Consider the following 22,906-nt stretch of genomic DNA (forward strand, 5'->3'; position numbering starts at 1 on the left):
TGATATTCTTTTCACACGTGGGGAAGTTCAGGCTTAGGGTCTAACCAAGCAGCTTGCCCATGGTCACTCAGAATTCTGACTTCAAAGTCTGTGTTCTCCGCTCCTGTGCTTTAAGGCCTCTCACCACTAATTATTCCACCATTTGGGACCCTGTCCATCCACATCTCCAGGAGGCTGTTACTAGATGATGTTGAAGAGTTCACTCCACTGAAATCCAGAACTACCAGAAAGCCACCTTCCACCACTATCAGTGTAGTGACTGTCTGTCTCTCCTCCACACCAGTGGTCTGTAACCTTGCTCATCACCATCACCAGTGAGCTAGCAACCCTTCCCAATACCCCGCCCGTCCCCTCACCCCTCCTCCAGCAGTCTAGTCACCCTGTCCATGCAGGCATTCGTGTACCAACAGCCCCCTTTTCAAAGGAGCGGAGACTGAGCGTTATTTTCTTAGTGAGCCACTCATTTGATATGATCCCCTTCTTCCTTCCCGAGAGCTCACAAACTGGTCATTTCTTCTGGAATATTACCTGCCAGCAAAACCAAACTCAGTATTCCATAAACTGACGGGATTAGGTCTTTGCATTTTTGAAACTCAGTTACTTACTGGTCTTGATCATCCACTGTTTTTCTGTGATCCCCTGAGAATATCTAACAGTGAATTGACAGTATCGTCACATTGATGTAATTCATGTGGACTGGAAGTCTTGAAATCATGTCAGGTAATTACCTTGGCCTTCAAAACCCTCTTGCTTGTTTCATTTCTTGGTCTACCACTTCCACTGAAAATGGTCCTCCTTAACAGTGAAGATGAAGGAGTAAGGACAGTACAGGAGTGCTTTGTTTTTCATGCCTGTTAATATCCCACCATGCTTCCAGGTCAGTGACTCCAGCCTCCTGGGCCCTGCTCTGAGCACAACAAATGATAGATCCTTTTTGTTGCCCTTAATTTTTCCAGCTTTTAACTAGTCTTTTAAGATCTGAGCTCATCAAAGAGCTCCTTGAGCAGCCGCATTGATCCATTTGGATGAGTATTTCCCACCCGGCTCTAAGTGAATTCCCTGACTGACTGAATCTTCCAAAAGTACCAGGTAAATACCCTAAATAGCCCTAGAATGATTTGCTTCCACCATTTTGCTGTAGGAGGCAACAAATGCGTAGGCAAGGTATAAGGGGGCAGAGATAGAGAAAAAGCAAACTGCAGCTAAAGAAAGGAAAGTCCCTTCGCACATGAAAGGTGGCACGTTTTAAGAAGCCCCAGCGTTATCTAAAAGGTGAAATAGATGTGAAATTGACATTCAGCTGAGACTCCACTAAAGAAGCAATCCTCAACAATTCTGCAAAAAGGCCCATTTCCCCCCAAATTAGGAAGCCAAATAATCGCTTGGACAGCTTGTTAAAAATGGAGATTGTGAGGCTCTATTTAGGGGGTCAGGGTGAGACCTAAGAACCTTCCTTTTAGTGGTCACTCCAAGGAGAGTCTGAGGTGGGCAGGCGCAGGACCACACTTTGGAAAAGCACAGCTTCCTGTCTTGTTATGTTTGCCCTTATTTTAGTGGCTCCATTTTTAACTAATTAGAGACCAACTCTTTTTCTTTTTTTTTTTAAACATCTTTATTGGAGTATAATTGCTTTACAATGGTGTGTTAGTTTCTGCTTTCTAACAAAGTGAATCAGTTATACATGTACATATTCTTTTTCTTAAAGAGGCATGATGTTCAAAAGTAAATGGACGGGAACTTCCCTGGTGGCGCAGTGGTTAAGAATCCGCCTGTTGATGCAGGGGACACGGGTTCGAGCCCTGGTCCGGGAAGATCCCACATGCCGCAGAGCAACTAAGCCCGTGCACCACAACTACTGAGCCTGCGCTTTAGAGCCCGTGAGCCACAACTACTGAGCCCGTGCGCCACAACTACTGAAGCCTGCGCGCCGAGAGCTCGTGCTCCACAACAAGAGAAGCCACCACAATGAGAAGCCTGTGCACTGCAACGAAGAGTAGCCCCGGCTCGCAGCAACTAGAGAAAGCCTACGCGCAGCAACGAAGACCCAACGCAGCCAAAAATAAATTTAAAAAAAAGTAAACAGACGGATACATCATAATCAGCTACATCTGTCTCCTCAGCATAGCTTTGCACTTCCTTGGGCTCATGGTGAAGCAGAAGAATGTAAGAATTCTAGTGGTTCTTTATATGGCTTTAATTTCATCACAGCCTCCCTCCCCCAAAATCTGTCAAACCAAGACTTAGGTCATTGTTGGGCCCTCCTGCTGAATTGAGAGGCTAGTGAATTCCAACCACTCAAGGAGGAGAGGGCATAGCACACCCCAATCTAAGGACCCGTGCCAAGATTAGAGCCCACAGTGGGTAACAGGTGGAAGTTTACGGAAGCAAAATGGCAGGATGTTGCAGGCTCATGAGAGAAGACTGCAGAATCCAGTGTGGAGTGGTGATTTTGTTGGAGCACTTTGGACATGCTTTGGAATCTCAGGTAGTTTGAATCCCAGCTTTGCCCCTCACTAGCCGTGTGACCTTTGGCCAGTTTCTTATCTTCTCTGTGCCTCATTTTCCTCATCCCAAAATGGAATTTAACAATGTCTCACTGTTATGAGAATTAAATGGCACTGTATGTGTAAGGTGCTTTGCACAATGTTTGATGCTAGCTGGTAGCAATTTTTAGCAGTTTTTGAGATTTAAGGCCTTAGCAGTCCATGTAGTGAGAAGCAGGACAAGGGGATTCAAAGTCTAGCTCAAGGAATGGTGTATCTCCTAGGTTGATGGGTTAAGATGTATGGTCTAAGTTTAGCAACAGAAAGGGGTGCTTCATTCCAAAGGAAAGGTCACATGGAAGAGAGTTCACACAATAGGTAAAGACACAGCTCTGAAACTCTAACAAGTGAAAAGCAGAAACAGCATGGGGATGTTTTCAGAGGAGATAAAAGGAAATAGAAATGATATTTCTGTCTGAGAATACCAAGAAATAACTGTCCAGGCAGAATGTGGGCAATGCTTTCCGACCTGCAAGTGGGAGAATGGCCCTAGGGAAGGAATTGGTGAGACCACAGAGAATCCATTCTGCTGGGACATTTGGGACTCAGAAGTTGAGAGAATTGAAACAGATCTGCTCAGTTCCCAGCCTGTCCCAACTTGAGATTTCATCTTACACAAAGCAGAGGGAGCTTTTAACTATTTGGAGACTAAGGAGAAAGTAATAAAGAGAACTGCTGTGCTATTCAACCTTTTTTAGGAAGTAATACAGACAGTGGTAAAAATTCAAAACTATCCAAAAGTTACTTTTCCTTTCCACCCTCTTATTCCCTAGTTTTCCCCAGAGACAAACATTGTTAGCATTTCTTGTCAATCTAGAGCTATTCTGTGTTTAAACAGGCACATATTTATTTAACCAATCGATACTGATGGACATTTAGGCTGCCCTGCATCTCTAAAATGACAGCTTTGCCGCCATCCTTATACACGTCGTGCACTTGAGCAAATCCATCTGCAGAATAAATTCCTTACAAGTAGAGATGCTGGGCCAAAAGGAATGCACGTATTTAATTTAGATATTGCCTAATGAAGTTTCCCTCCAAAGATATCCTACCTGATTACGCCTCTCGACACTATACACACAACAGCTATTTGACAGGGCCTCTGTGATCCCACAGGAGACATGCGCCTAGCCTTCGCTAACTTTTTTAAAACCTTGCTAGTCTGATGGGTAAAAATCAGAATTTCTGTTTCCGTTGTATTTCTCTGTAAGCAAGGTGGCACACCTTTTTATCACTTTGAATGCCATTTGTTCCTTGTTTACTGTGGAACATCTGGAGGCCCTAATCTTGAGTCGTACCCTTTAATAAAGATCAGACTGATGAAGTAAAATCCGTCATCTTAGCCTTTTTATAGTGAAGAACGGGAAGCCTGGGAAGAGTCGATCTTTACCAGACATTCTGTGAAAGCAGCTTTCCAGAAGTTCAGGTAACAGTCAGCATGATACCTGCATGCCCTGGAGGTCTGAAAAAGGAAAAGGGGCAGCATGATAATAGCCAGGATGAAGGAATTGATTTCTAATATCCATGTTTCCTTTCCATTTTGGGAGTTGATTAAGAACTGTACACTCAGACACTGTGAATTTCCCTGGTGTATTTGATCAGGGAAGGACGGATTTACATTTAATTACAATTAACATTCTAATATATGGAATCTAAAATCACAGCAACATCGCAGGACTCGCCAGTGGTTTTATTGGGGAAAGGCTGCAGAATTTAAAATACCAAACGGCTTAGTCGAGGCAATCCACTAAAAAGGGTTAGAATAATTAGAGGAACATCCCCGTAGGCTCATGTTACAAGAAACCTGCAGAAACCTACCTAATCCTCCCCTACTGAATAGGGAATGGTTTAAACATCCACTTTGTACCGCTGAGACCTCAAAAGCAAGAGGTGTTGCTATGCTAACGGCTCCACTAGCCAGTTGCATTCCGTGACTGGATAAAGACGCTGTAACTATATTTAAGGCAATTTTAAAAGCCCTTAAAATTAGGCCCAGTGTATGGCTTCAGAGGCTAACTAGGGGAGTTTGTAATAGAAGCTTCTGAAGAACCTACAAGAATTGGGGAACAGCGAGAGGACCATTTGAAGAGATTTTTAAGCACGAATGAAAACCAAAATAGATTAATCCTCATCTGTATCCCCTCAGGACCTCGTACCCCACATTCAGCTCCTGCTCACACTTGGTCTTGTGCAATTAGAATGTCCAGGACCTGCCCTGAACAGAGTCTGCATTTTATTCATCCAACTTGAACTTCTTTCTGGAATGAATCATCATTTCATTCATTTGGGTGAGTTGGATGGTGTCTGCCGAGTGGAAAAAAATAACACTCGCAGCTCATGTCTGATTCTGCCATAACTCTTGCAGAGTGCAAAGGGTGATAAAGAACGGGCTCTTTCGACATTATTTTACACACTAGCAGCTGTGCTTCCATGGCAACGATAATTTTGTCTTACTGTTCCTTGAGGGCTCCCGTGTGATGCTATTGGGGTATGCATTTAAAGCAGTGGCTAGGGGCAAATCCGTTAATGCTGTTCCCCACCTGAAGAAAGAAAGAAAAGAAAATGAATCTTCTTTTAAGGCAGAGAGTGAGCACTGATATGCAGAAATGAGAGGCAAAAAGAAAATCTGTAAGAAACCAAGGGAAAACAGTGTTGGATTTGTTAGAAGTGAATGCTGTGAAGGAAAACAGCAATATTTATGTCAGTATTTTTTTCCTTAAGGCAGGAAAAAGACTGAGTACATTCTTAGTCATGAGCCTCTGTGCAAAAGTGAACTCATGAAATATTTATTCTTTGGACTCAGATCCTGAAATTTATCTGGAATTGCTAAAGTCCTAGATCTCACCGCAAAGTTACAGAGCCCTTCCTCACAGCTTCTTGCTGTCTCCTACACAGACAATTAGAATAAGACATCGTAAAACTTAGCAAGAACAATATCAAGGTAAAATGGATTTTCCGGCAGAAAATGTTCAAGGCCTGCTTGTCTGCTTACAGCCATTCATCGACACCAATGGATACCAGTTTCACCAAAGGAAAACTCCAGACTCAGAGATGGAGGTACACATCCTACTGTAGCTCACACGGGACAGAGACCCCGTTACCACCGAACAAATCGTAAAGGCTCTCATCATTCCTTAAGATGTGGAATGTTTTACTCTGCAGTTTTGCCGAGACCATCATGTATTGTTAAGAACAACTGGGGAATTCGTGACCAGAGTGAAGCTTTTATGAACTGACACTTGATAAATTACCTAGGGAGAGTTCAATTTTAATGCACTACACCATTCATCCAACAAATATTTACTCCGCTGCCTCACTGTGCCAGGTACTGTATAGATGCTGGGAATTGCTATTGAGGAAGACACCGTCTTTGGCTCCAGGCACCTAGTAAACTAATGAAAACAAGAGCTCCCAGTCTACTGTGGATTCAGATAGCACCTGTGCTAACACTAACTGGACAGTTCCGAGTTGATTGCCTGGAAAATGTTGAAAGAAATACAAATTGGGAAAAAAAAATTTCTGTCAGTTAGTAATCCATATAAAAGAGTAAATAATGCCAAAAAACATAATTCTGACCTTTTCAAAGAAGAGAAAAATGAGGTAGGGGCATCGTTTCTCTCTAGTCGCTTTTAAAAAAATAAAACCACTAAGTTAGTGTAAGAAATCATCCCAAATTAATAGACCTAACATTCGTAATGTGTCACATTTCTAAGATGTTGGTGCAATTTTCTTCTCAAACCCATTATGAAAAAGGTACAGTTTTTCAATTATACTCTTACCGTCAGATAGTATGTTTGCGCTAAATTCAGTAAGAACTTGTAGCAACATGTTGGTGTAATGCCTACTCTGTTTAGTCTCTGCTAAATTAAAATGGAAATGAGTGACAGGTATCCTGGAAACCAGGATGGGTAAATGCACCTTCTCCTGTCTCTCATCTGGACATGGCAGAGATCAAATGATTTCATTGATCTGTAGTTCCTGAGGTATAAATGCTTAATAAATGACTGTCTGAAAATGCGGTGTCTGGGCAGATAAGTGAAATCAGTTACCTAAGGTCATAGCTAAGGGGCAGCACAACCAAAGCTAAGTGCCAACCAGCATTCTTTTAATGTCATTATACTGCTGCTTTCACCATCCACGTGGCAAAGCAGTGTCTCTTGGCACTGAAGAGAGCACAGGGCTCTATAGTCAGGTTGCCTGGGTTCAAATTCCAGCTCTGCCATTTACTGGTTGTGTGTCTTTGGGAAAGTTAATTAGTCTCTCTGTTCCTGTTTCCTTATCTGTAAAATAAGGAGAGTAATAATTGTTCCTTCTTCAAATGTTGGAAGATTAAGTAAATTCAGAGATGGCATAGTGCTGGGCACTCAGAAGTGTGAGCACTTTTTTTTCTCCTCTGAGGGCATTAATGCACTAGTGTTCAGTCAGCAGGTATGATTCTGGCTGACACCATCTGCTGTGATAACATGGTACTTGAGGGGATTCTGCTAAGAGAGTCCCAATCAAGAGTCACAGTTCCAGGCTAATGGGCTTAATTATGAACTAGTAATGATGCTTCCCAGCTTTATTTTTTTAAATTAATTAATTAATTTGTTTTTTGGCTGTGTTGGGTCATCATTGCTGTGCACGGGCTTTCTCTAGTTGTGGTGAGCAGGGGCTACTCTTTGTTGCAGTGTGCGGGCTTCTCATTGCGGTGGCTTCTTTTGTTGCGGAGCATGGGCTCTAGGCACGCAGGCTTCAGTAGTTGGGGCACATGGGCTCAGTAGTTGTGGCACATGGCCTCTAGAGCACAGGCTCAGTAGTTGTGGCACATGGGCTCAGTAGTTGTGGCTTGCAGGCTCTTGAACACAGGCTCAGTAGTTGTGGTGCGTGGGCTTAGTTGCTCCGCGACATGTGGGATCTTCCCAGGCCAGGGCTCGAACCCATGTCCCTTGCATTGGCAGGCAGATTCTTAACCACTGTGCCACCAGGGAAGCCCCTGCTTCCCAGCTTTTTTTGTCCTTGGCACCCATAGGAAATGTGTTGTTGTATAGCACACTGGGGTAAGCAGACAAGGGTGCTTGAGGCTCCCGGCGCCCCTGGTCCTGTCCCCTTGCTCCAGCAACTGAGAGAATGAACGGTTCATCCCACTTACCACCTTCTGAGGCCTATCAGTTGGGAAGCTTTACTGTGTGTCAGCAACTCCCTGATGCTTTAGTTCTGATTCGGAACATGGAGGTGTCCCCACTTAGGCTAAAAATAAATTAGGTGCCAGTTTGCCCCAACCAGGCTCTTCTGGAAGGTGTTTAGAGAACTTATGTGCTGCTGTGTGGGCTGCACAGAAGCTCTTCTTGCCTCCAGGAAGCCTGCTATGAAGTTGAGACATGTGCCAGGATAGGTAAAAGAGTAACTGAGTACAGGTAGCACCTAAGGGTGAACTGAGCAATCCAGAGAAGATGCCAGACGACTTTGGACAGAGAGGATGTTCCCTGTGTCCTCCTAAGAGACTTCAAGCTGGCACATCACATATGGGGGACTTCTTGGCCATCCAGACAGTGGAGTTCCGTTAAAAGCAGAGCATCTGTTGAGGCCTTGGCCTTTCTAGCTGATGATTTGGTTGTTTGGAAGGTAGAAGAAACACTGCCCTGCCGGTCAGCAAGGAAGACTGGGTTGGAAGTGTATAAGTGACAAGACCCTTGGAAGAAAATGACCCTGGTGTCTTAGAATCATTAATATGAAATGAGTGGAATTCAGGGTTTAATCTTCCATGTATTCTAATCTTTAGAAGATCAGATTTCAAAAATGTTAAACAAGGGTAGATCTAAAAGGGAATATTTTTCACATGGACTATGAATATATCAGATAGTCTGAAAGATGAAGGCATTCAGAGCCCACAATTTAAAACAGTATTTTAAAGAGAAGGAAGGTAGAACATATGACCAAAAACAAAGGGGCAGAGACCTTTTTTTTTTTTTTTTTTTTGTGGTACGCGGGCCTCTCACTGTTGTGGCCTCTCCCGTTGCGGAGCACAGGCTCCGGATGTGCAGGCTCCGGACGCGCAGGCTCAGCGGCCATGGCTTACGGGCCCAGCCACTCTGCGGCATGTGGGATCTTCCCGGACCGGGGCACGAACCCGCATCCCCTGCATCGGCAGGGGGACTCTCAACCACTGCACCACCAGGGAAGCCCAGAGACCTTTTTTTTTAAAAGGACTTCTGTAGATGCACATTTTGGTCAGAGCAAAATGATGAACAATTTAATAGCAGAGCCATCTTGAGGATGATATGTGAGATTAACAGGACAGAAGAAGAGCTGCTCAATTTCTGTTTTGTTCTTCTCTTTTTCAACAAGGAAGCCAGTCAGTATACTAACTGCAGAAAGGTGAAAAGAACAAAGAGAATGAAACTGAAGTCCAAGATAAGAGAGAGAGTAGTCAGGAAATATTTTACTGCTTTACAGTTAGTCTTCAAGTTGAGAAAAATGGCCTTGAAGAAAATTTGCATGTGTCATTGCTGAGCCAGCACCAGCACACTTTGAAAAACTATGGAGTCTTGGGGAAATGCCAGAAGAATAGACAGGGAAATGTCATACAGATTCTTGAAAAATGAATTCTAAAACCTGGAGTGATAAGCTTGATGGTAATACCAAGAAAAGTTTGAGAACAGATTCTTTTTTAAGCACTTAGTAAAGTAATGTTCACTTAGGAACAGAATGGATTTGTTCAGAGTAAGTCATGCTAATCTTTCAAGATTCTTAGTAGGCTAACAGTAGAAGGACTGTCTCTACCTAATAAGTAGAATTTGTCACAAATCAACATTTAATTTAGATTGTAGATTTAAGATAATCTACATGCTTCAGAAATAAGGCAAAGATGATTGCTAATATTCAGTATCATTCTAGAGACCTTACCAATGCAATAAGCCAGGAAAACAAAATAAAGAATAAATGCTGGGAAGGAAGAAACAAAATTCATGTGATTATCCTAAAATACAAGTGAATTCCAATTAATAAGAGTTCAGCAAGGTGACCAGAGGTAGAAATACCTTAAAGTCAGTAGTTTCATATATCTAGTAGTAAAAAAAAAATTAGAGAAAATGTAATAATTCGTGAGATCCCATTTTCAATTGTGACAAAACTGATATATGGATAGGAATAAAGTTAATAAGATATGTTCCATACCTTTATGGAAAAGTTAAAAATTCTGACTGAAGGACATTTAAGAAGATCTAAATAAATGGTGAGAAATACCTTATGAATACATTCTCCCAAATTAATCCATTATATTTAATGCTGCAAATCATAATTCCAATGGGATTTTTTTGGTAGTGACTTGAATTGTAAAGTAATCTGGAAGACTGAGTGCATGATAATAGCCAAGAAAAAACAAAAGAAAAAGAAAAACGATGTGTGAAAGGAAACAGGATTTGTACTATCAGTTATTAAAAAGCCCAAATATTAGCACAAAAGTAATTAAGACAGTCTGGTGCTGGTTTAGCAATAAATAAATAGTTCAATAAAAATATGAAGAATCCAGGGCTTCTCTGGTGGCGCAGTGGTTAAGAATCCACCTGCCAATGCAGGGGGCATGGGTTCGAGCCATGGTCTGGGAAGATCCCACATGCTGCAGAGTAGGTAAGCCCATGCGCCACACTACTGAGCTTACGCTCTAGAGCCCGTGAGCCACAACTGCTGAGCCCATGTGCCTAGAGCCCATGCTCTGCAACAAAAGAAGCCACTGCAATGAAAAGACCGTGCACCGCAACGAAGAGTAGCCCCCGTTCACCACCAACTAGAGAAAGCCCGCGTGCAGCAACGAAGACCCAACGCAGCCAAAAATAAATAAATAAAAAATTTTAAAAATCATTAAAAAAAATATGAAGAATCCAGAAATAGATACAGGTAGATAATTGTGTATCAGTCATGGACAATCAGAACTGAAATCACTCTTGGCAGGTTTCTTACAGAGGGAATTTGATACAGGGAATTGATTGCATAAGGGATGAAGAACTAAGTAGCTAAAGTGACCAGTGAGGCAACCCAGAAATTAGCAACAGTAGAACCTGCTTATCACTCCTAGAGCTGGAGAGACAAAGAGACAAAGAAATATGGCAGTATTCCAGAGCCCAGGAGCTGGAGCCACAGGGAGTCAGTCTAGTGAAAGCTGAAGCCCTAGGGGACTCAACTACTGCCGAAAACATCCCCTGAGGTAGAAAGATATGAGGGAGAAATACTTAGCTCCTTTTCCTACCCTCCAGTCTCTGTCAGTGCCTCCCATTGGTCAAACCTACATAGAAACCCAAGGGCAGGGAAACTGGGAAATGCATTTCCTTGGAAATACAGCAGGTCAGGAGCACTCAGGGAGGGTAAGGTAAAGGTAAGGAGAGAGGTGTCCAACCCAGCCTGGGGAGGAGCCAATAAAGAAGAATTTATTTAGATATTGTGAGGCAAAGGTCTCTTTTTTCCTGAAATGAAGAACCAGTTGTCTTAACATCACCCAAGGACATGAAAACATGTGATATGACAGTCTCTATCATTGGGAAGACAAGATGTGTACACAAAGATGTCTGAGGCAGTGGGGTTCTAAGGAGGTCTTGGGATTTTCCTGATGAGTGCATTTGCTGCCTTAAATAGAAGCCGAGGCAGATGGGAAGATGTAGCAGATGGACGGCACTTGGGGCACTTGGCAAGCAGAGAGGTGCGAGTCCTGGATTGTGTCCCAGACTCAGCCAGTTACCCACTGTGTGACCTGGTCACCTCATCCCCCCAGTGGCTCCCCGTTTCCCCATATGCAAAGTGAGGAGGTTGGACTAGGGCCTTGTGTCTCAGCCCTGGCTGCACATTGGATTTAGAGATAGATGATGTAATTAGCCAGGGTAAGGGTTGTACACTGATAGTTTACAAAATCTCCCTTGGTTGATTTTTTAATCAGCTCTATTAAGATATAAATTAGATACCATGCAATTCACCAATTCAAATTGTACAATTTAATAGTTTTAGCGTTTTCACAAAGCAGTACAGTCACTACAGTCTAATCTTAGAGTATTTTAACTTCTCCTAAAAGAGACCCCAAAGCCATTAGCGGTCACTTCCTATTTCTGCCCATCCTCCCCAGTCCTAGTTAACCACTAATCTACTTTCTATCTCTATGCATTTACCTATTCTGGTAAATCCTATTCCATTCCATACCTATTCCATTCATATAAATGGAATTATGTTTTCAAGGTTTATTCATGTCATAGCATGGATCAATATTTCATTCCATTTTATAACTGAATAATATTCTGTTGTATGGCTATACCAGATTTTATTTATCTGTTCATCAGTTGGTGGACATTTGGGTTGTTTCTACCTTTTGGCTCTTGTGAATAATGCTGCTGGGAATATTCATGTGCAAGTCTTTGTATAGACATGTTTTTATTTCTCTTGGGTATATACCTGGGAATGGAATTTCTGAGGCGTATGGTAAGTCTATGCTTAACCTTTCTGAGAAACTGCCAGGCTGATTTCCAAAGCAGCTGTGCCATTTTACGTTCCCACCAGCAGTGCAGAGGGTTTCCTCTGGTGCTTTTCATATTCATCCAGAATTTAAAACCACCTAACTGGATGATATCTGAGTGGCCCTGTTTCTACAATGCTATGATTTTTTTTTTTGATCCAAGATTAGATCCCCAGGGCTGCCCACAGAAGCCCACGTCACCCAGACGTGGCTGAGCTATAGTGTATGATTGGTTCCTCAGAGCACCCTGATAACTCCCAGCATTAGTTTTAAGAGAAAGCCGTTAAGTTCTGTGTTCCAGCTCAGGACCCTCCCCCATCCCTGCCCTGCGCAGGTCATAGTTCTGGCGATGGATTCTGGAGGATTATTCTGAATAATCATACTGTTATTATACTAAATACTGTAACTATTATAATATAATAATTAATATAACAATGGTATAATAATATTATAATGATTATAATGTTATAATATTATAAACCTCAATAATTATCCCATTTTTCAGTATGCAACGCGTTTTGATTGAGTACCGCATGTCTGGCCTGCTGGGATCCCAGAGTCAGGCAGGGGAGAGACTCTGGTGGGATTAGGCAGGGCTGTAAAAGTCCCCCAGCCATGCATCTGCAGAGCCGTGTCCACCCCTAATGCAGTCAAGGACATCCCATAGGACACAGTCCCACCGAGTAGGAACACTAACTTTTCTAGAGTTGGAAGTAGAATGGGAGTAGGGGCTTCCCCCAAGAGAAGGGAGGAGAAGAAACTAGATCTGGTTCAACTTCTCACTTCACATCTACGAACAGGGCACGTTACTCACCTTCACTAAGTCCCGCTGTAAAAGGAGGTGGCAGCAGCTTCCTTGCAGGGTAACTGTAAAAGAAAAGCATTAAAGCGCCTAGCACATGCTAGGCACATAGCAGCCCCCTTCTTCCACACCAGATCCTTTCAATTGCCACCTCATGGAAGCAGGAGCTGATGTGTACATACCGCTCGTCCATCACCCTCTGAAAACCAGGACTTGTGACCTCCTTTCCAGAATGCCAGAAGCCTGGTGAATCTCAGTCTCTATTGATGGTGAGCACAGAGCTGGCCTCATCTCCTAAACCTTAGCCACTGGGCCCCGAGGCTTGTGGGCTGCTGAGTGCTGCCGGACCCTCTGGGTGGGCTTGACCTTCTCTGAGGTCCCTGTGGACAGGACAGCTGCACGACCCCAGTGGATGCCATTTACATCATAGTTGATGTGAATATCACCTCCTGGAGTTCTGCAGGGAACAGTCCACGAGGCCAGGAACAGTGATTTCCTTAACAGACCCATAACCCCACACAGTGCCATAAGTTAGGATCTCCAGGATGGTCCTCCGTGTGTATGAGCTGAGAAAACACCCAGGTCATACCACGCCTGCTTATGAATCTTTGCTCTTCTAGAAACTTACTCTCAGAGATCCAGGCAGCTTCTCTGACCCTCTATTTCTCTTCCCATTTGTCTCTTTCTCAGTCTTCCCCAAAAGTCATGGTAAAGTGAAAATCACACGTTATTAAATACAATTTATCACTCTCTGCACATATATTTATTTCCCTGTTTAACTTTTCACTCTGGGTTTCCTGGAAATAAAACACGCACACACACACACACACACACACTCACTTTTAACTTGGAAAGACAAGCAGGTACGTGAGACTACAGCTTCATTCCAGGTCTGCGGCAGACATCACTCATCAGTCACAGCACTCTTTCCTCCTGAGCTGGCACAACCTCAGAATCCTTTTTCACCTTACATTCCAAGCAGAGAGTGAGCATCAGTTGGAGATGGCATGGGAGATGATGTCTATTTACCAGTCCTCAGAAATTCTTGCTCAGAACTTTGCACCACTACGTACAGCCCTGAATGTACCCCAGATCTCTACTATAGGACATCTTGTTCCTTGGGTGTTCATTCTTACATTCAGTGAAACCCATTTGAAGCTCAATCATAGTTTTCCCTCCTCCAAGCAGCCTTCACTCCCAGCATCCTTTTTTCAATTAATGGCATGCCATTTGCCTGGTCCTCCAGGCTAAAAAATTCAAAAATTTCTGACCCCTCCATGTCTCTGTGTTCTCCCCTTCTCAAATCCTGCCAATACCCCCCATCCTGTCACTCTCTTCCTTTCAGTGTTTCTCTGGTTTGTCTCTGCTGCGTAGACCATTATAGTCCCCATTCAGACCTTTTATAGGCTGGCTGCCGTGTGGAAGGAGGGCAGGGTGGAAGATGAGCCTTGAGGTGTAAAGTGTCCCAGGCTGTAGGGAATTTTCTCTGTTCTGAGCTCCCAGTCTCTGTGCCTCCTTAGGACAGATATTATTTTCAACATATTTGAGACACGGGAAAATGATGCCCATGGGATTTGCAGTTCACACCTTTGTCATCACATCCCAGCTCCACAGCTTCCATTCATCCTTCCTCCCTCTCTCGCTGCTTCTTTCCTTTTCGCCCTCCCGCCTTCCATTCCTTCCTTTCATCATATATTTATGGAGCACCAATTATGTGCTAGTCAAAGTCTCTACATGTATACAATGGGATATTTAATGTAAAATAGCTAGCCCAGTGCCTGGGATAGAGCAAGTACTGGATAAATAGGTGGGGGAAGGGCTGATTCTCAGACCTGGAAGTGCACCAGAAATCACCTGACCCTGTCACGTCACAGAGGAGGAAGCTGAGGCCCAGAGCAGCTGTCCGAGGTTCCTGCACAAAGGTGGGCAGAACTAAGACAAGAAGCCAGGCGTCTCGATGACAACTTGGTGCACGTTTTGCTGCCACCATTACTGCCTCCACGAGGGGGGTGGATACCCTTGGTTATGTTTCAGATTGGAGAGGTGAAGCTGGACTCTGAACCCAGAAGCCAAAGTCACGCCTTCTTCCACATTCTTACGCACGCGCACACGCACACACGCGTGCAAACACACACACACACACACACACACACACACACACACACGATGTGAGACTGTCCTGAGCCAAGTCTCCAGAAGGCAGCCGGGGTGGACCAAAGACCCAGCTCACGGGACAACGTGGGGACAATGGTGCTGTTTCTTCCGGAAAGCATCCTGCATCTGCAGCAGAGGCCTCCTCCGTACCTCCTTCCCGCAGCGCCCACATGCCAGGCCTGCAAGCCCTGCCTGCCCTGCTTCAGAAACAGCTCAGAGGGCTACTCTTCCATCCAGTGAGTTGTCTAGCCCCACCCCGTCACAGTCTCCTAATGAACAGACTGGGGTGTCTGTCCTCCACGCAGCCCTCAGCACGAACTTTCTAAAATGGAACTCCAGTCATGTCTTGCCTTTGCTTAAACCCTTTCCACTCCTCACTTCCGCTCCAGCCATCCTGCGCTTTCAACCATCATTCCTTTGCTCAGACTGTTCCTTAGGCCTGTAATAGCCATTTCTACCTTTTCACTTGAAAGACATTCCACAAAACAAATAAAAAACAGTAACAAGGTAACACACCTTCACTGCTTTAGAGCATGTGAGTTATAAATGAGAGAAAATCAACCACATCAAACAAAAATAAATAAATAGAATTTATTGGACCTTGTAATTAAAAAGGTCAGTGGTAGAACCAGCCTCAGGCAGGGCTGGAACCAGGGGTTCAGATGATACCATTGGGGTGTTTTCTTTCTTTCCATCTAGCTTTACCCTCTGCTCATCTTGTCTTCCTTTGTACATTGGCCACTTCCCACAGATACTCCTTTGTGTCCAGGGAATATGGTCATAAAGTAGCCTCCACTTATATCATCCTCATAGCCAGATCTGACTTATCTGTGTGTCACAGTAGATGCAGTGCCTTGGGCTCACAATACTTTTAGGGGCCCACAAAAATGGTTTCATTTCTTTGAAGTCAGAAGAAAAAAAATGAACTTTTAGTTGAGGAAAATGGTTTAATATCCGATAATATATTCATTTTTATACAAAGGCAGTCATAAAATATAATTTTAAATTTTTTATGGAGAAGAGGTGAAAGCCAAAGTGCTTAGGACCCACAAAAGTCACAATAAGGCCCTGTTTGACTCTAAAAAGGAAGAGAGACACTTTCTCTCCGTTTCCATATGTTAAACCTATAGGAAACTCTGTCCCTGATTGGATCATATCCCAGAAAAAGTCACTCTACCTGGAAGGAGGGAAAAGTCTGATTGGCCCACTCTGAGGGGAAATATCAACCTCATACAAACACAAGAAGTGTGGTTTTCTGTAAGAAGAAGGATTCTGTTTCAAGAATGTCTACCAAAATTTGACTCTCTCCCAGTTGATCCTGCCCTTATGATTCCTTTCCCAACACCTTCACCAGCCCCAGAAAAACGAGTTGCCTTTACCTCTATGCTCACCTAGCGGCTTGTTCTAGGGTGATTGTAACTGATTGAATGACAGAATTTCCTACGCTGAGGTGTGAGCTCCTTGAAGACAGAGTGAAGGAGTGGGCAGTAGAAATCTGGTCTATGGGAATGAGCAGAAAGAGGGGTTAGCTCTGCTTAGGGGTGTGAGGAGGAGACCTTTGATCTGGGTCTTAAAGGCTGGAAGTCTTCCTGGAGGAAGGGGTGTTTTAGCTGGGTTTAGGGATGAGGAAGGACTCCAGGGGACAGAAAGAGGTGAAAGGCACAAGGATGGGAAGGACTAGGGTGCAGAGAAGAATACAGCAGGAGATGAGCTGAAAAGAGAATGGGACAAGATCACAGGGGTCCGTGAGGAAAGGAATTTGGATTTTTTCCACGGAGCGTCTACAGAGGGCTGAAATTGAGTGTAAAATGTTGCATCTTGGTGCCTTTTTCTGCAGAGAAGTTCCGTAGTTTTCTAGATTTCCAAAGGGTTCTCTATCTTAAAATGGTTAGGAATCACTAGTAACAGAGAGGTATTCCAGCTCCTGGAGTGAGGAGTGCCACACTCTAGAACGTAATCAGAACAGCTCTCCGGCTAGTGCTCTGTGGAGGATGGGCTGAAGGAGGAGTAGAGGCTGGGAGAGCTTTGGGAATCTGTTTCAAGAGCCTTAGGGCAGTAATAACCGGAGGAGCAGTTGGAATTAGAAGATGTCGTAGCAGTACCATTAATAGGTGCTTTCTGCCTGGTGGGGGTGATGGAGAGGAGGAGAAAGTGATTCCAAGACTTCCAGTTTCTATCATGATCTTGTCGTAGGATGCTTAACAAGTTAGTTTTTAATTTGATGATTGCCTTTGACTTCCTCCTCCCACTTAGACGATGTCTTTTTTTTTTTTTTTTTGGCTGCGTTGGGTCTTCATTGCTGCACACGAGCTTTCTCTAGTTGCAGCGAGTGGGGGCTACTCTTTGTTGCGGTGCGCGGGCTTCTCATTGCGGTGGCTTCTTTTGTTGTGGAGCACGGGCTCTAGGCACACGGGCTTCAGCAGTTGTGGCACGTGGGCTCAGTAGTTGTGGCTCATGGGTTCTAGAGTGCAGGCTCAGTCGTTGTGGCGCACGGGCTTAGTTGCTCCGTGACATGTGGGATCTTCCTTGACCAGGGCTTGAACCCGTGTCCCCTGCATTGGCAGGCGGATTCTCCACCACTGCGCCACCAGGGAAGTCCCATGATGTCTTTTTTAAAATAGAAATTATTTCATTTGAAACTTAAGGATTTTTTTAAGGGTTAACATCTCTGATATATACAAATTTCCACTTTCTGCTTTTCCTTTGAGTGCAGTGTTGCCTTTGTGTCCTGTTCTACAATAACCCTGTGGATCTGTTTGTTGAACCTATTTCTCCTGGTTTTCAATGCTTGGAGAACATCTTTTAAAGTACGGACAGGAATATCAAGACTCTCTGCTTTTCTAAATCCTGACTTTTACACCCTCTGCAGCTACCCGCTCCCTTCCCCAGGGCTCAGCAGCTCGGACCGGCTGCCTTTTGGCCTCGAGGAGAATGGGGGCACACCGTTTGCCACCAAAGCTTCGGGAAGGCACCACCATCACCACCACCAGCACCAGCACCACACTAACTATGGCCTCTCGCTGACCCTGGAGAACAAGGAGGGGCCTTTGAGGTCCCCCAACTCCAGCAGTAAATCGCTTACAAGTGAGTAGGAGTGTAGGGGGCAGGGTGGGGGAGTGATGCTGCAGGGTGTGTGCGGCTTTCCTAGATGCTCAAGACAGCCCCTTGCAGTGCAGCTCGGAACAGTGGTAATGTCTGTGCTGGGTTACCAGGTCTGGGCAAGAGCTGACAAGAGCCTTGTGCATTAGGCAGGGGCCACTTAAAAATTATGATTTACCAGCAAACTGATTTCGTTACAAGAGAGCAAACGTCTCTCCACCTCATTTCATGCCGGTTCTCTGCTTCTGCCGTATCCAGCACTGGCTCAAGCAATGGAACAGGGACACACGGGAGTGAGGTGGCTGGAATCTCTCATTCCCAACCACAAGAAAGCCCATTCTGTCCCATTTCTGGCATCCCACTTTTCTGAGAGCAAGGTGTCAAGTAGATCTAGTGCATACTGTTAAAGGTCCCAGCTAGAGAAATTACGGAAATGGAGAGTAAGCAAATTAGAAACGTTTCTAGCAACTTGACAGAGCAATTTTATATGTGTTAAAACTAATTAAAAATGTGGGCTTGGATTTTGTATGACTGTTCTTTTCTTTTTCTAGAAAATCACTTTTATTATATTTTACCAAAGAATCGGTCTGTGATAGGCGGTGGGGGAAGAACTTGTTCTTTATCACATATGGTTTGAAAAAGTGCCAAGGTAGAGGCAAGAGTCAAGAGGCTTCGATTCTAGTTCTCACTGTTGAGCCAAGTCCCCACTTGGATCCTTGGTTTTCTCGTCTGTGGAATGTGGTGGAGGGTGTTGAGAAGATGACCAAGGAGTCTTCCAGGTCTGATATTTCATAAGTCTGTGGGCTGGTGAAGAGGATGAGCCATTGAGCCTTTACCTGTAGATCACAGGTAGCAATTCTGGGTTGGCGGAGCTAGAAATGGGAACTCATCATCCACTTGGTGTTGAAAAATCAGTCCCTCATCACTATCCGCACTGCCCCGGCCCTGGGCCAGGCCTCATCCTTTTGTATCTGGACAGCTATAACAGGCCTCTACGGGCACCTCCTCCAGTGGAGTCTCCAAATTATAGCTGCTAGAGCGAGAGCACTCACCAAAGAGCTCTGACCAAATGCCTTAAGACCTTTCCATGGTACTTCACTGTCCTGGGATAAAGCCAGCACTTCTGAGCATGGCCACACACAGACCTTCACAGCCTGGCCCCTGCCAAGGTCTCCAGCCTTCCCCCACACTCCTCACTACACTCTAGCTACGTGGAACTCCTCTCCTCTCATGAAACACTGTGCCACGTCCCAGCTCTGTCATTTGCACCTGCTGTTCCCTCTGCCTGGAATGCTTTTCTCCACCCTAATGAACTCCTACACATCCTTCAGGAACCAGCTCAAAGGTCGTCAGTGAAACTTTCTCTTTACACCCCTCCCCAATTCCTGGCTTTGGAGTGCCCTCCCTCTTGCTCTATATAATTAAATAAATCTTTGGTCGCTCTTATTGGGGGTATCTGCACAGGCATCTGTCTCCCCCACTGGGCTAGAATTGTATCTCATTCATCTCTTTATTCTAGCTTCCCAGATCCCAATTGCTATGAGTACTTGGCACAAACTTTAATACGTAATGAATACTGAATATTTAATGTATTAATGGATAAAAACAAGCTAGTGGGAGGAGTGGTGGTGAACTAATCCAACTTTCAGAAATCAAAATCAGTGAATTTGGTTTTAGAAGCATAACATGGGGTTTTTTTTGTTGTTTTTTTTTTCTTTTGCGGTACGCGGGCCTCTCACTGTTGTGCCTCTCCCGTTGCGGAGCAACAGGCTCCGGACGCGCAGGCTCAGCGGCCATGGCTCACGGGCACAGCCGCTCTACGGCATGTGGGATCTTCCTGGACCGGGGCACGAACCCGTGTCCCCTGCATTGGCAGGCGGACTCTCAACCACTGCGCCACCAGGGAAGCCCATAGCATGGTTTTTAAGGGCACATTCATCTGTCTGTTAGCCTGAACACTAATCTTTCCCATTTGCATAGTGCTTTTCCATTAATAAAGCATTGGCACATGAATTACCTCACTTAATATTCACAGCAGCCCTGCAAGGTAAGTAATTTTATTTTCATTTGAAAATGGCTGAGAGGCTCAGAGAGGTAAAGTAACCTGCCCAGGGCCACTGCTCATATTTGGGAGAGTTAGGCCTTGACACCTCGACCTTAAATGTTCTCACATCCCATCTGCTAGTGCATTCCCGAGAGATTCAAGCTGCCAGAGGAGAAGCCAGACAGAAAGGCACTGGGAGTCGGGCTCTGGCAAGCATCTTTTATCACCTATATCTCTCTGCCCTTTCAACCTTTCCTTATTCACTTGCAGAACTGAGTCCAGGAACACCTGCCCTGTTCAGCGAAGCCGCTGCCCATCTAAAGAAGCTGGAACTGGAAACTGTGAAGGCTGCTGGACCCTGGCCTGCTCTGCACATCAACATAAATAAGGTGCCAAGGACTGGAGCTGGGCAATGAGCATGGACCTGGGGTTCACTCATACCTCTCATTATTACCCTGCCTGCCTCCTAAACTATGTGCCTTTGTCTTGGAGGGATTTCTACTCAATCTTTTTCTGCTCAGCATGTCTCTTAGGAGCAGAAATTCACTTACATTCTTTTGGGGTGGATTACAGCACTAGGGGCTGCCCCCAGTGCTGAGGCCCAACAGGCTGGATCTGTTAGTGGTCTCTCCATCCTTCTAACTGAAAGTTCCATGAGAGAAGCATCCACATTTACCTCTTTCCGTTTTTTACCCCCCTGTATTAGTCTGCATTGGCTACTATAACAAATTACCATAGACCCGGTGGCTGAAACAACAGGTATTTATTTCTCACTGATCTGGAGGCTGGGAAGTCTAAGATCAAGGTGCCAGATGACTTGGTTCCCTGGTGAGAGCTCTCCTCCTGTCTTGGAGCTGGTCCCCTTCTCACTGTGTTTTCACTTGCCAGAAGAGAGGGATCTTTCTTTCTTCCTCTTCGTAGAAAGCCACTAATCCCATCATGAGGGCCCCACCCTCATGACTTCATCTAAATCTAATTACTTCTCAAAGGCCCCGTGCCAAATACCATCACAATGGTGGTTCGGGTTTCGACATATAAATTTGGAGAGAACACAGTTCAGTCCATAGCACCCTCTATCTCACTCAGACAGTACCTGGCACATCGTAGATGTTCAGTAACTGTTTGCTAATGGAAGGAAGGGAGGGATGAAAGTAGGGAGGGCAGGCGGAGGAAGGGACAGGGCAGAAACCAAGCTCTCTTTTGGCTAGACCTGTTCTTATATCCAAATGGGTAGCCTTATAAAAGCCAAGTTTTATCTTAGAACTGTAGAAAGCTGGTGCTGAATTCAATCTGTCATTTAGTTCAGCCTTTTCAACGTCTGAGACCAGAGGAAAGGTAATGGCTTTCCCAAGGTCACAGAGCAGTGGTGAAGCCTTGGGCTCCCGACTCCTGGTCCAGTGCCCTTTGCACTCCAACATGCTTCTTCATTTTCTACACCAGGATTTCTCAGCATAGGCCCTAGTGGCATATTGGCCTGATAATGTTGTGTGGGGGGCTCACCTGTGCGTTGTAGGATGTTTTACAGCACCCCTGGCCTCTCCACTCGATGCTAGTAGAACCCCCATCCAGGTGTGACAACTAAAATTGTCTCCAGACATTGCCAAATGGCCCCTGAAGGGCAGGATTGCCCCTGGTCGAGATCCACTGTTGCACACATATTTTAATTTTTAAAATCCCTATAGGAATAGTATTCTTTACTCATGGGTCATTTTTTTCCACCCTAATGCTTAGCTTTGCCCCTTTATAAGAGGGAATAGGAGGAATTTGGGAGATCTGGCCTGGAAAGCTCCCCCTCCTTACCTGCGCTGGTGAACGTGGGAAGGTTATACCTCCTATCAGGACTGTTCCTCCACCCCAGACATCCCTCTAGCCTGCACTACACTTCCAGCATTTCTCAGAAGACCCTCCACTCCCTTGCAATCCCACACCCCAGCGGGGCAGCCTAAAGTCCCTCTGATCACTAAAGGGCCCCAACTTCAGGACACCCTGTTCACCCACTTTTTCTTTGATACTACCCTCCCTGATAGCCAGCTGGAAAAAAATTCCTCCTGCAGGATGGCACTTATATTCTTTCAGTCAATAAATCTTTATTGAGCAGGCCTCTGCCAGGTGTTGGGAGTCAGCCTGATGGATTGTGTGCCCCTGGATTTGTCTTCTCTCTCTTAGTATCCTGACTGTCAACTTTTCTTCTGCAGCCCACACAATAAATTGTTTTAACAAGAACTTACCTGGAGTTTGGCAAAATCCAAAAATATTTTGCAGGGAAGTATAGCATACAGTAGCAGAGAACTCACAAGCTCCAGGTAATTAGTAGTTGCACGAATATTGGTGGGACATCACCAATAATGGCTTGCTCTGGGTTAAGATGTAGCTGAGACAGCTGTGAGTTACTGAGCATTTCCCTGGCGCTCAAGCAACAATACCCCTCTTTTCTCCTCCACTTGAAGAAATGCATCAGTGAGCAAGTAGGCTAGAGTGATGTCAGATAACCTTGACTTTGTCCTAATGCATAAGCAAAGTATATTACTTCATACTATGATTCTTTTTTTTTTTTTTTTTTTTTGTGGTGTGCGGGCCTCTCACTGTGTGGCCTCTCCCATTGCGGAGCACAGGCTCCGACGCGCAGGCTCAGTGGCCATGGCTCACGGGCCCAGCCGCTTCGCAGCATGTGGGATCCTCCCGGACCGGGGCACGAACCCGTGTCCCCTGCATCAGCAGGCGGACTCTCAACCACTGCGCCACCAGGGAAGCCCCATACTATGATTCTTTATCATTAATAAAACAATCCTCAC

The 22,906-nt window shown here is 44.9% G+C and overlaps 1 protein-coding gene across 3 annotated transcripts in view; it reads left to right on the top strand.

Annotated features, from left to right (window-relative positions):
- EPB41L4B (erythrocyte membrane protein band 4.1 like 4B) overlaps positions 1–22,906 on the top strand; it is a 144,198-nt gene that overhangs the window by 83,753 nt on the left and 37,539 nt on the right. For all 3 annotated transcript variants that reach the window (XM_067743708.1, XM_067743710.1, XM_067743709.1), the window contains exons 16-17: positions 17,841–18,055; positions 20,385–20,503. In XM_067743708.1, the coding sequence (XP_067599809.1) occupies positions 17,841–18,055; positions 20,385–20,503 (334 nt within the window). The remainder of the gene's footprint in view (positions 1–17,840; positions 18,056–20,384; positions 20,504–22,906) is intronic.

The sequence above is a fragment of the Pseudorca crassidens genome, chromosome 7 (assembly GCF_039906515.1).
Source record: "Pseudorca crassidens isolate mPseCra1 chromosome 7, mPseCra1.hap1, whole genome shotgun sequence".
Classification (NCBI taxonomy): Eukaryota; Metazoa; Chordata; class Mammalia; order Artiodactyla; family Delphinidae; genus Pseudorca; species Pseudorca crassidens.